Source organism: Salmo salar, chromosome ssa09, assembly GCF_905237065.1.
Source record: "Salmo salar chromosome ssa09, Ssal_v3.1, whole genome shotgun sequence".
NCBI lineage: Eukaryota > Metazoa > Chordata > Actinopteri > Salmoniformes > Salmonidae > Salmo > Salmo salar.
Window position 1 is genome coordinate 131041249 of NC_059450.1, and position 12850 is coordinate 131054098.

Genomic DNA, 12850 nt, shown 5'->3' on the forward strand with positions numbered 1-12850 from the left:
ACTGCTTTTCACCACTCAGCTTCCCTGTCACAAATAGGATTACATCAATGCACTTCAAAATTAAACGAACATGTCTTATTTATAGTGAAGTAGGCTTCTGTCTGTCTACAACCAGCTGTGCTTGTATGTATATTTCCCTGTCGATTACACGCAAGGCTCCCCTGTCTACCATGGCTATATTTTAGTATAGCTTTCAGGGTTGTACCTAAATGAACCTTTGTTCACCAATTTAAAAGCAAATTGAGTATAACTAGGGACTGTGAGTTGGGTTCACTCAACCCATTTTTTTACTCTATGTTACAACTCCTGAATAATTAAGAGGTTTGTTTTGGTTGCAATTATCTAATGTTACGTAAGAAGCAAAAAGGCTTCATTGTAAATATGCAGAGAACCTCTGATCACACATTCATTTGAAATGTATGACTAATATTGTACTGTGCTCCCTGTACCAGTCCAATACATAAAAACACCAGCTCTCATTGTTATTCCACCTCCCACTTACAAAGAAACTTTACGATTGATTTGCTGTAGCTAACGTTTTGACCAGAATAGTGCAGTGGGTCTGCTGAGTGTTGAAATGGAGGGAGAGGCAGGCAGGAGGTAAGAGGTAGCCGGAGACAGAGTGGCTGGCAGGCAGGCAGACAGACAGGCAGAGTAGGGCAGGCTGTGGGCTGGGAGCTGACAGGCTGTGAGTGTGTGACAGCCTCCTCTGGCAAACGCTACCAGGGGGAGAACAGATAAACAAGCAGGAAGTAAAGCACAGAGCCTAGAGAGAGCGATGGAGAGCGAGAGAGAGCTGGAGTGAGAGAGATAGAGAGAGAGAAGAGCTAAGGAATAAGATGACAGAGCATGCAGAGGCTTCAGGGAGGATCTTGAGTTTGGCCAGGAGCCAATGGCTTGCCACACTTCACACAGGAACACAGATAGACACATCGTACAGGTGGTTGGGTAAATAACCATAACTCTCCTTTATCCTTCCTCCATCTTCCTCATCCCACCCAAGGTGTATTTGCATTGTCTGACAAGCCAAAATCCAAAATATGGCAGTGCCAGGCAGCTACTGTGGTGGGGACAGAACCATATGCCTGTATGAAAGGATTCTGTGTGATGAGTCAGTATTGACTCTTCAGGAGTATGTTCTTATGAGATTTGAGCTTAAGGGCATACAATATTTGGGGCTCATCTCTCAGATATGGAAGGAATAAAGAGAAAAGTTGAAGGCTTTAGTTATACTGAAATTGGTTAGCACCTGGGATCAATAATATTTGAAGTGTGAAGTGGCTCATGTATTGAGTTCTCTCTCTCTCCATTGTCTCTCCCTCCTTTTTCTCTCTCTTCCTCTCTGTCTCAACTTTCTTTATCTCTATCACACTTTCACTCTCTCTTCCCCCTACTCTCTCTCCTTTCTGTATCTCTATCTCTCTCTTCCTCCTTCTTTCTCTATCTACAATTCTTTCTTTAATTCTCTCTCTCCCTCGCTCGCTCTCTCTCTCACTCTCTCCCTCGCTCTCTCACTCTCTCCCTCGCTCTCACTCTCTCTCGCTCTCTCTCTCACTCTCTCGCTCTCGCTCTCCCCCCCTCTCTCCCTCGCTCGCTCTCTCTCTCACTCTCTCCCTCGCTCTCTCTCACTCTCTCCCTCGCTCTCACTCTCTCTCTCGCTCTCACTCTCTCGCTCTCTCTCTCTCTCTCTCTCTCTCCCTCTCTCTCTCTCCCTCTCTCTCTCCCTCTCTCCTTCTCTCTCTCCCTCTCTCCTATCTTAAATCTGTAGGGAGCCTGTATCGCCTGGGGCGTTCTCGATGTGTCCCTCAGAGCAGCATCGACGGGTTAGAGGACATGGAGGTAGGAGAATCACAATACACACTCTGATAAATAAATGACCAGTATAACTACCCTACCGTCTGTTCATGAGGTGTCTCTCTATTATCTATAGTATATATGAATGAGGTGTCTCTCTATTATCTATAGTATATATGAATGAGGTGTCTCTCTATTATCTATAGTATATATGAATGAGGTGTCTCTCTATTATCTATAGTATATATGAATGAGGTGTCTCTCTATTATCTATAGTATATATGAATGAGGTGTCTCTCTATTATCTATAGCATATATGAATGAAGTGTCTCTCTATTATCTATAGTATATATGAATGAGGTGTCTCTCTATTATCTATAGCATATATGAATGAGGTGTCTCTCTATTATCTATAGTATATATGAATGAGGTGTCTCTCTATTATCTATAGTATATATGAATGAGGTGTCTCTCTATTATCTATAGCATATATGAATGAGGTGTCTCTCTATTATCTATAGCATATATGAATGCAGGTCCAGGAGTCTTGACTTATACCACTAACCCACTTCTCCCTCCTCTCCCCTCACATCCTCCTCAACCTCACCTCTTTTCTTACTCTTCTTTGGTCATTCCTTCCTCTCCTCCGCTTGGCAGAAGACCCAGTGTAAGACCCACGTGTTGCTGCTGGTGATGCATGGTGGGAACATCCTGGATACGGCAGGGGCAGACCCTGGCACCAAGGCTGGCGATGCCACCACGCTGTCCTCTGTGCTGGAGAAGGTGGCTCGGGCACACTTCCAGGCCGCAGCAGAACATGTGATGATCAAGCTAGTGGCCTGCCCAGCTGTGTGTGCCGAGGCCTTCTCCCTCGTCTCCAAGTGAGTCAATCACACGACACGTCAAAGGGGGGAAAGATATCAACATTCTTAACATTTCTTAATTTTTAGGATTATGATTTTTGGTTTCTGTTTGGCATTGAAGTGCAGTTTGTATTGGCCTTTCATCCCTTTAAGATTGCCTCAGCGCTGCCTCCCGTCGCTGAGCTGAATAGCTGAAGCACAGTGGAGAGTCATGATGGCTTTATAGCAGTTGTAGCTTGTGATATGTGGGCTATATGTGATATGTGGGCTATATGTGATATGTGGGCTATATGTGATATGTGGGCTATATGTGATATGTGGGCTATATGTGATAGCATTTCCATTGAGGGGAATTCACCACCCAGCAGCGATTTGCCAGCGATTTAGTCTGACAGTCAGAATGACACTACACCATTTAGGCATGTTTGTCATTTTTTAAGGAGGCAATGCAGAATACCCAAGTGACCATTTCCAGTTCACACAAATTGGTCTCGGGAATCAAATGAGTCAACAGTGACGTCGGGCCAGAGATAACAGGCTGCCAATTCTGTTGAAGGTTAAATTGGAAAATATATAGAGCAGGCAGCCTTTAAACAGATGTTGGGATGTTAATTAGCATGCTACTGACATTTACCAGGCTTTCGAGGCATTTGGAAAATTCAACTCATAACCTTTTTTCCTGCTCACTGTTTTTAATTGATCTACCATTGAAGCCACCTAAAGACACTAGCTCTATTCAGCGAACAGAGGAAGAAAGATGAAATGAATCCCAGAGTGACTTGAAATGACTGGTTCGAATTGCATTAGTGTTCCGCTGCTGTTTGGGTGCCTTTGTTTATTATTGGGATCATAGTGTGTCATTTGATGACTCGCTATGGTCTTCACCTAATTAACCACCGTTGTTATTATTGGGCTCCTGTGTCTTTATCTGGTTGTGGAGAAGAGGGAACTGAATTGAAGATGATACGTTTGAGGTATCAGTTACCTCCAGAATAAGCTGCTGCCTTCCTGTCAGTGCTGATCTATTCAAACTCCTCTACATGTACAGTAGTTACTCTAGCTGGCTGCCTGCAAGTCATCAATCACACATAAGCCTTAAAGAGGTGTTCACTCTCTTTGGATCCTCTTCTTTAAATCACCTCCGTTAAGTAATGAAGACCTTGGGCAGGTGAAAACTAGAAGACTTTGTAGACTATCTTCAGTTTTTCCTGTTCTGAGGAGGAGGCAGAAGCAGCATCTCTCTGTTCTGTGTTGTTCGGGCGATTGTCGGCAGTATATGTCAGGCTGCTGTCTGCACAGAGACTAATGTTTTCATGTTGTATTTAAAGCTGCCAGACTTTCAGGGGGAATCTTGTCAGACATATGCACCCATGTTTCAGCTCCCTGCTCAATATATTGTCTTTGGTAGAATGCCACTTTGTTTTGCGCAGCTATTTTCCATTGATATGCCAGTGAAAATGTTTGTGTCTATATTTCCACTCGTTAGTATGTGTGGACTGGGAGCCAGGAGACTGGGTTCTGAGGCTGCGTCCCAATTAGCAACTTATTCCCCACATAGTGCACTACTTTGATCAGTAGGGAATAGGGTGCCGTTTGGGACGCACACTGAGACTTCCGTCCGTCTGTCAGTCTGGTGCAGTGATTGGCGTTGGTGAGAGATAGTGACTGGAGGCGAGAGCTTAAATAGAGGGCTGTAGTGTTGCCTCAGCAGCTGTCTTGACATCTTTCTGCCTGCCTGCCTCCCTGCATGGCAAAGCAACAGCCAGGGAAGGAACAACATCCCTCGGGACTCTGTGTGCGTGTGTGTCATCTAATGTCACAGAGCAGGCAAGACTGAAAAAGGCTCTCTTCAGAGAGGGTTTGTGGAATTTCTGCTTAATTGCCCTCCCCTTGTCTTAATGGCCTGGGTTTACAGGGCACACAGTTTACAAAGCTAACGAGGGAGAGACAGACAGAGGGAGAGACAGAGACAGACGGAGAGACAGAGGGAGAGACAGAGACAGACGGAGAGACAGAGGAAGAGACAGAGATAGACGGAGAGACAGAGGAAGAGGCAGAGACAGACGGAGAGACAGAGGGAGAGACAGGGACAGACGGAGAGACAGAGGAAGAGGCAGAGACAGAGACAGACGGAGAGACAGAGGAAGAGACAGAGATAGACGGAGAGACAGAGGAAGAGGCAGAGACAGACGGAGAGACAGAGGGAGAGGCAGAGACAGACGGAGAGACAGAGGGAGAGACAGAGGGAGAGGCAGAGATAGACGGAGAGACAGAGGGAGAGGCAGAGACAGACGGAGAGACAGAGGGAGAGACAGAGACGGAGGGAGAGGGAGAGACAGAGGGAGAGGTAGAGACAGACGAAGAGACAGAGGGAGAGACAGACAGAGGGAGAGACAGAGGAAGAGGCAGAGACAGAGGGAGAGACAGAGGGAGAGACAGAGACAGACGGAGAGGGAGAGACAGAGGAAGAGGCAGAGACAGACGGAGAGACAGAGGAAGAGGCAGAGACAGACGGAGAGACAGAGACAGACGGAGAGGGAGAGGCAGAGACAGATGGAGAGACAGAGGGAGAGGCAGAGACAGAGGAAGAGGCAGAGACAGATGGAGAGACAGAGGGAGAGGCAGAGGGAGAGGCAGAGACAGACGGAGAGACAGAGGAAGAGGCAGAGACAGATGGAGAGACAGAGGGAGAGGCAGAGACAGATGGAGAGACAGAGGGAGAGGCAGAGACAGATGGAGAGACAGAGGGAGAGACAGAGACAGATGGAGAGACAGAGGGAGAGGCAGAGACAGATGGAGAGACAGAGGGAGAGGCAGAGACAGAGGCAGAGACAGATGGAGAGGCAGAGGGAGAGACAGAGACAGACGGAGAGACAGAGAGCTGCAGAGGCACAGCTCACGGTGAGCTTAATTAGGCAAAGATGTGTGGAGTAGAGTGAGAGCTGCTGCTCTCTGGCTGTGTGTGCTATGAATGTACAGAATAAGGAGTGGTATCCATCTCCTTGTCCTCAGGTCACTGTCAGGTCAAACTCCCTGTCGGTCCCTGTCCTCAGGTCACTGTCAGGTCAAACTCCCTGTCGGTCCCTGTCCTCAGGTCACTGTCAGGTCAAACTCCCTGTCCTCAGGTCACTGTCAGGTCAAACTCCCTGTCGGTCCCTGTCCTCAGGTCAATGTCAGGTCAAACTCCCTGTCGGTCCCTGTCCTCAGGTCACTGTCAGGTCAAACTCCCTGTCGGTCCCTGTCCTCAGGTCACTGTCAGGTCAAACTCCCTGTCGGTCCCTGTCCTCAGGTCACTGTCAGGTCAAACTCCCTGTCCTCAGGTCACTGTCAGGTCAAACTCCCTGTCCTCAGGTCACTGTCAGGTCAAACTCCCTGTCGGTCCCTGTCCTCAGGTCACTGTCAGGTCAAACTCCCTGTCCTCAGGTCACTGTCAGGTCAAACTCCCTGTCCTCAGGTCACTGTCAGGTCAAACTCCCTGTCGGTCCCTGTCCTCAGGTCACTGTCAGGTCAAACTCCCTGTCCTCAGGTCACTGTCAGGTCAAACTCCCTGTCGGTCCCTGTCCTCAGCTAAAGGAATACAAGACCAGCACCATCAGGGAAGCCATTTTAAGACATCACTTGAGATTGAGTTGTTTATTAGTTTAACTGTAGACACTGTTTTGTATATCTTCAACTGTCACAGAGGAAATGTGTTGTGTCACAGGAAAATAAATACATTGAGGTGCTTTACTTGTTGTCACTTGTTAATTGGATGTGCGATGGTGAGGAGGCAGACTGACTGGTTCACATCCTCATTCTGTGTCTGTGCATGAGAGCGCTTGTGTGTTTGTGTGCATGTGTATCTGTGTGGGTGTGTGTGTGTTAGGTGTGTGTGCTCCCCCACTCAAGCCTCTCATTACAGCTCTCCTCCTGACACCTAGCAGCTCGCCAGCGGTGGCTGGTCCCTTCATTAGGAGAGAAAGCCCATAATGAGCTCTCAGGGCCTCTCAGGATCACCATGGGCCTTGCCCAGACACCAAGAAGGTGGTGTCCTAAATGGAACCCTATTCCCTACATAGTGCACCACTTTTAACGCTATGGGCACTATGTAGGGAATGGGGTGCCATTTGTGACACAACCCAAGAGAACAGCACCGGTTATCAGGAGAAAAACACACAACACAAACACGCCAGCTCATTGTGTTCTACACACAGGGAATCACGCCCTGACCTCCACAGAGGCCTGTTTAGACTGGAGCTGCTCTTTCACGCGTTAAGAGGCTAGAGCCCATCCACTCCCTAGTGAGATTTCCCACAGAGCTGTCAAATCCCAGCAGGAGATTGAATTAACGGCACAGCAGCAATCTCTTTTCCCACCATCGCCTGCATTGTACTCCTCTGATGTTGTTGTGGCTGATGTTTATAATGGCATGCCTAAAAACACAATTTTTAATGGCAGTGGCATCAATTAATGTGTGTGTGTGTGTGTGTGTGTGTGTGTGTGTGTGTGTGTGTGTGTGTGTGTGGGCATGCACAGTGCACACTTGTATGTGTGTGGGTGTCTTTATGCGGTCACACACGTGTGTTTGTGTTTGTATGTGCCCGTCCAGGAATACACTCTTAGAAAATGAACTGTATAAACTGTAGCTCTTCGAAATTGTTGGATGTTGCGTTTATATTTTTGTTCAGTATAGAAAGCACCTTGTTTTCAAAGAGTGTACATGGAGCAATAACTCTCACACACACACACACACACACACACACACACACACACACACACACACACACACACACACACACACACACACACACACACACACACACACACACACACACACACATATTAATTGATGCCACTGCCATTACAAATTGTGTTTTTAGGCATGCCATTATAAACATCAGCCACAACAACATCAGAGGAGTACAATGCAGATGCGATGGTGGGACCAGTCACCGCTGGCAAGCTGCTAGGTGTCAGGAGGAGAGCTGTAATGAGAGGCTTGAGTGGGGGAACACACACACCTAACACACAAGCGCTCTCATGCACAGACACAGAATGAGGATGTGAACCAGTCAGTCTGCCTCCTCACCATCGCACATCCAATTAACAAGTGACAACAAGTAAAGCACCTCAATGTATTTATTTTCCTGTGACACAACACATTTCCTCTGTGACAGTTGAAGATATACAAAACAGTGTCTACAGTTAAACTAATAAACAACTCAATCTCAAGTGATGTCTTAAAATGGCTTCCCTGATGGTGCTGGTCTTGTATTCCTTTAGCTGAGGACAGGGACCGACAGGGAGTTTGACCTGACAGTGACCTGAGGACAGGGAGTTTGACCTGACAGTGACCTGAGGACAGGGACCGACAGGGAGTTTGACCTGACAGTGACCTGAGGCAGGGAGACAGGGAGTTTGACCTGACAGTGACCTGAGGACAGGGAGTTTGACCTGACAGTGACCTGAGGAGACAGGGAGTTTGACCTGACAGTGACCTGAGGACAGGGACCGACAGGGAGTTTGACCTGACAGTGACCTGAGGACAGGGACCGACAGGGAGTTTGACCTGACATTGACCTGAGGACAGGGACCGACAGGGAGTTTGACCTGACAGTGACCTGAGGACAGGGACCGACAGGGAGTTTGACCTGACATTGACCTGAGGACAGGGAGTTTGACCTGACATTGTCCTGAGGACAGGGAGTTTGACCTGACAGTGACCTGAGGACAGGGACCGACAGGGAGTTTGACCTGACAGTGACCTGAGGACAAGGAGATGGATACCACTCCTTATTCTGTACATTCATAGCACACACAGCCAGAGAGCAGCAGCTCTCACTCTACTCCACACATCTTTGCCTAATTAAGCTCACCGTGAGCTGTGCCTCTGCAGCTCTCCGTCTCTCCATCTGTCTCTGTCTCTCCCTCTGCCTCTCCATCTGTCTCTGCCTCTCCCTCTGTCTCTCCCTCTGCCTCTCCCTCTGTCTCTCCCTCTGCCTCTCCCTCTGTCTCTCCCTCTGCCTCTCCCTCTGTCTCTCCATCTGTCTCTGCCTCTCCCTCCGTCTCTCCATCTGTCTCTCCCTCTGTCTCTCCGTCTGTCTCTGTCTCTCCCTCTGTCTCTCCGTCTGTCTCTGCCTCTTCCTCTGTCTCTCCCTCTGTCTCTCCATCTGTCTCTGCCTCTTCCTCTGTCTCTCCCTCTGTCTCTCCGTCTGTCTCTGTCTCTCCCTCTGTCTCTCCGTCTGTCTCTGTCTCTCCCTCTGTCTCTCCGTCTGTCTCTGTCTCTCCCTCTGTCTCTCCATCTGTCTCTGCCTCTCCCTCTGTCTCTCCCTCTCCCTCTCCGTCTGTCTCTGCCTCTCCCTCTGTCTCTCCGTCTGTCTCTGTCTCTCCCTCTGTCTCTCCGTCTGTCTCTGCCTCTTCCTCTGTCTCTCCATCTGTCTCTGCCTCTCCCTCTGTCTCTCCCTCTCCCTCTCCGTCCGTCTCTGTCTCTCCCTCTGTCTCTCCGTCTGTCTCTGTCTCTCCCTCTGTCTCTCCCTCTGTCTCTCCGTCTGTCTCTGTCTCTCCCTCTGTCTCTCCCTCTGTCTCTGTCTCTCCATCTGTCTCTCCCTCTCCCTCTGTCTCTCCCTCTGTCTCTCCGTCTGTCTCTGCCTCTCCCTCTGTCTCTCCGTCTATCTCTGCCTCTTCCTCTGTCTCTCCCTCCGTCTCTGTCTCTCCCTCCATCTCTGTCTCTCCCTCCGTCTCTGTCTCTCCCTCTCTCTCCCTCCATCTCTGTCTCTCCCTATGTCTCTCCCTCTCCCTCAGTCTCTCCCTTTCTCTCCCTCTCCCTCTGTCTCTGTCTCTCCCTTTGTCTCTCACTCTCTCTCCCTCTTTCTCTTCTCTGTCGCTCCCTCTAACCCTGTCTCTCCCTGTCTCTCCCCCTCCCATGTCTCTCCCTCTGTCTCTCCCCCTCCCATGTCTCTCCCTCGGTCTCTCCCTCGGTCTCTCCCTCGGTCTCTCCCCCTCCCTCTGTCTCTCCTTCTCTCTCCCTCTCCTTCTGTCTCTCCCTCTCCTTCTGTCTCTCCCTCTGTCTCTGTCTCTCCCTCTGTCTCTGTCTCTCCCTCTGTCTCTGTTTCTCCTTCTCTCTCCCTCTCCTTCTGTCTCTCCCTCTCCTTCTGTCTCTCCCTCTGTCTCTGCCTCTCCCTCTGTCTCTGCCTCTCCCTCTGTCTCTGTCTCTCCCTCTGTCTCTGTCTCTCCCTCGTTAGCTTTGTAAACTGTGTGCCCTGTAAACCCAGACAATTATGACAAGGGGAGGGCAATTAAGCAGAAATTCCACAAACCCTCTCTGAAGAGAGCCTTTTTCAGTCTTGCCTGCTCTGTGACATTAGATGAAGTGGGAGAGAATGTGAGAGAGTGTAACCTTCTCTCAAGGTTAGGCTGCTGTGTTGTGCTGTGTTAGCTTTGAGGAGAGATGCTAGCTTGCTGATGCTAGCTTAGGGGCTTATCTGTTTAATCAGCCTTATCTCCTCTCTCCTGCCATGCCGCTCCTAATGGATGGATCCTGTTAATGGCAGCTAGCTAGTCATCTCTTCATCAGCACATTAATATGTAAACCTGTAGAATCAGACACTCTACAGAAATGGATGTGAGAAAGGATGATAAACATTGTGTCCAAAATGGCACCCTATTCCCAATGTAGTGCACTACTTGGGCCCATAGGGCTCTGGTCAAAAGTAGTGCTGTATATAGGGAATATGGTGCCATTTGGGACCAAACCAAACTCTGATTCTAATAGTTTTTTGTTTTTAAACGACAGTCATCAATACTTTGAGAGCTTTGTGAATGGCCTTGATACAATCTCTAAATTGTATTATTGAAGAGGTTAATTTATGTACTGTAGCAATAGGCTGTCAGGCTCGCTGAAGGTTGAACACAACTGTATGCCTGCTTTTGTTAGAAGTGTTACACACAGGCAGAGAGCGAGTAGCCAAGGATCTCTTAAAGTGTGTGCTGCTTTTTTTAAAATTTAATGTAATCATTTTTTTGTACCCCTTTTTCTTCCCAATTTTTGTGATATCCAATTGGTAGTTACAGTCTTGTCCCATCGCTGCAACTCCCATACGGACTCGGGAGAGGCGAAGGTCGAGAGCCGTGTATCCTCCGAAACACGACCCTGCCAAGCCGAACTGCTTCTTAACACACTGCCAGCTTAACCCTGAAGCCAGCCGCACCAATGTGTCTGAGGAAACACCGTACAATTGACGACCAAAGTCAGCGTGCATGCGCCCGGCTCGCCACAGGAGTCGCTAGAGCGCGATGGGACAAGGCCATCCTGGCCGACCAAGCCCTCCCCTAACCCGAACGACGCTGGGCCAATTGTGCACCGCCCCATGGGTCTCCCGGACGCGGCCGGCTGCGACACAGCCTGGGATAAAATCCGGGTCTGTAGTGATGCCTCAAGCACCGTGATGCAGTGCCTTTTACCGCTGCGCCACTCGGGAGGCCCAGGTCTGTGCTGCTTTGATGGTATACCACAGTATATCCCCAGCTTCTACCCCGGCTAGCATGAACACTCTCCTAATGAGAACGTGTGTGTGTGTGTGTGTGTGTGTGTGGTGTGGTGTGGTGTGGTGAGGTGTGTGTGTGTGTCTGTGTGTGTCTCATTATCTCACACAGCAGAGATACTCTCTCATAGTGTCTGGAGACTTGAAAGCCACTGTGTTCCCATTAGGATCTGTGTTGTTAATATGGCAGACTGAGAAAGATGAAGTCTCCTGAGACAATTATCCACAGTGTTAACACTGTTTGCTGTATTGATGTTGCTATGTCAACCTCATTAGCATTTTTGCCTCTTCTGAGCATCTTTAGGGCTGAACATGTTGTCTTAATTGAGAATCTGGAGAATCTAACCTGATTCCTATTACAGTCTTAATTAATGAGCTCTTGGTTGAGCAATAATTTTGCACCTGGAAGAACAGGTTGCTGTCTCCCTACTTCTAATGAATTGTACTAATTCAAAACAAACAGCACCAACAAATTTGATTCCCAGCCCAACTTTAAATCAACCAACAACATACCTGTATAGTGGAATCCAATTACACTGAAAGTCAGTAACAAGGCATTGTCTGGACACTATAAAGAAAAATAATAGACATCCCACAGCAATACCAACAGCAGGTGTTTGCATAAGTAGTTTACTAATTATCCATCTCTAGACATAAATAAAGAACAGGCTGACGAGAGAAGCTGGGTGGGTGGCTTTGTGTTGTGTTGTGTCTAGCTGCCCTTTGACCTTGGTCCTTGCCGTGTAACCACCTGTCCAGGGGTGTTATGGTAATGTGTGTTTGTCCTGGCCAGCAGTGTTAAGGTAATGTTTGTGTCCTGTGCCAGCAGCAGGGGGCTCTACAGGGCTCTGTTAACACGACAGGAACAGCATGACACAGCACAGTTATGAACTTGCCCTCAGTACATTACACCGGCCCTTGACAGTGACTACTGGTGGATAACCCATATCGTACCGCTGTTACAGTCTAAGTACTTACATTACGCAGCTTTAAAAGCAGACAGTCGGCCATTCTGGGGGTCTTGTACCAGCTTCAGATACATTCTAGTCAAACAAAACCTTTTACCTAGCACATTGCCTAACTGTACCTGTGAAAGAACTGAACAGAAAACTGTTCCTATCACTTTTATACTGCAGGTAAGTCTTATTATAGTGGTGTCACAGTTTCATGCTCCACGTTCCCCACCACAGACACAGGGGATCTGTTCACACACAGAGAGAGAGAGAGAGGGAGGCTACTCCTCCCTTCACAGTAACAGCCAGACATCACAGCTTTAGCTTGCCATCCACCTGGAAAGCTCCGTTTCTCTCTTTGATGTTCTTATCAATGGTAGTATGTCTACAGGGATACTGCTAGGTCTTTGTACCATGTAGACCCCACCCCTCACACCCCCTACTGGTCCTTCCAGGCTCTGGCTCCATCCTAAATGACACCCTATTCCCTATAGAGGGCATTACGTGCCACACCCTGATCTGTTTCACCTGTTCCTGTCATTGTCTCCACCCCCTCCAGGTGTCGCTTATTTTCCCCAGTGTATTTATCCCTGTGTTTCCTGTCTCTCTGTGCCAGTTCGTCTTGTATGTTAGTCAAGTCAACCAGCGTGTTTTTCCCGTACTCCTTTTGGATAGTCTTCCTGGTTTTGACCCCTGCCTGACTCTGGACTACTTTCCCGCC

The 12850-nt window shown here is 48.5% G+C and overlaps 1 protein-coding gene across 1 annotated transcript in view; it reads left to right on the plus strand.

The window, feature by feature from the left end:
• LOC106612781 (membrane-associated phosphatidylinositol transfer protein 3) overlaps window positions 1-12850 on the plus strand; it is a 177180-nt gene that overhangs the window by 79276 nt on the left and 85054 nt on the right. Inside the window, exons 4-5 of the mRNA XM_045724624.1 lie at window positions 1769-1839; window positions 2455-2675. Coding sequence (XP_045580580.1) covers window positions 1769-1839; window positions 2455-2675 — 292 coding nt within the window. The remainder of the gene's footprint in view (window positions 1-1768; window positions 1840-2454; window positions 2676-12850) is intronic.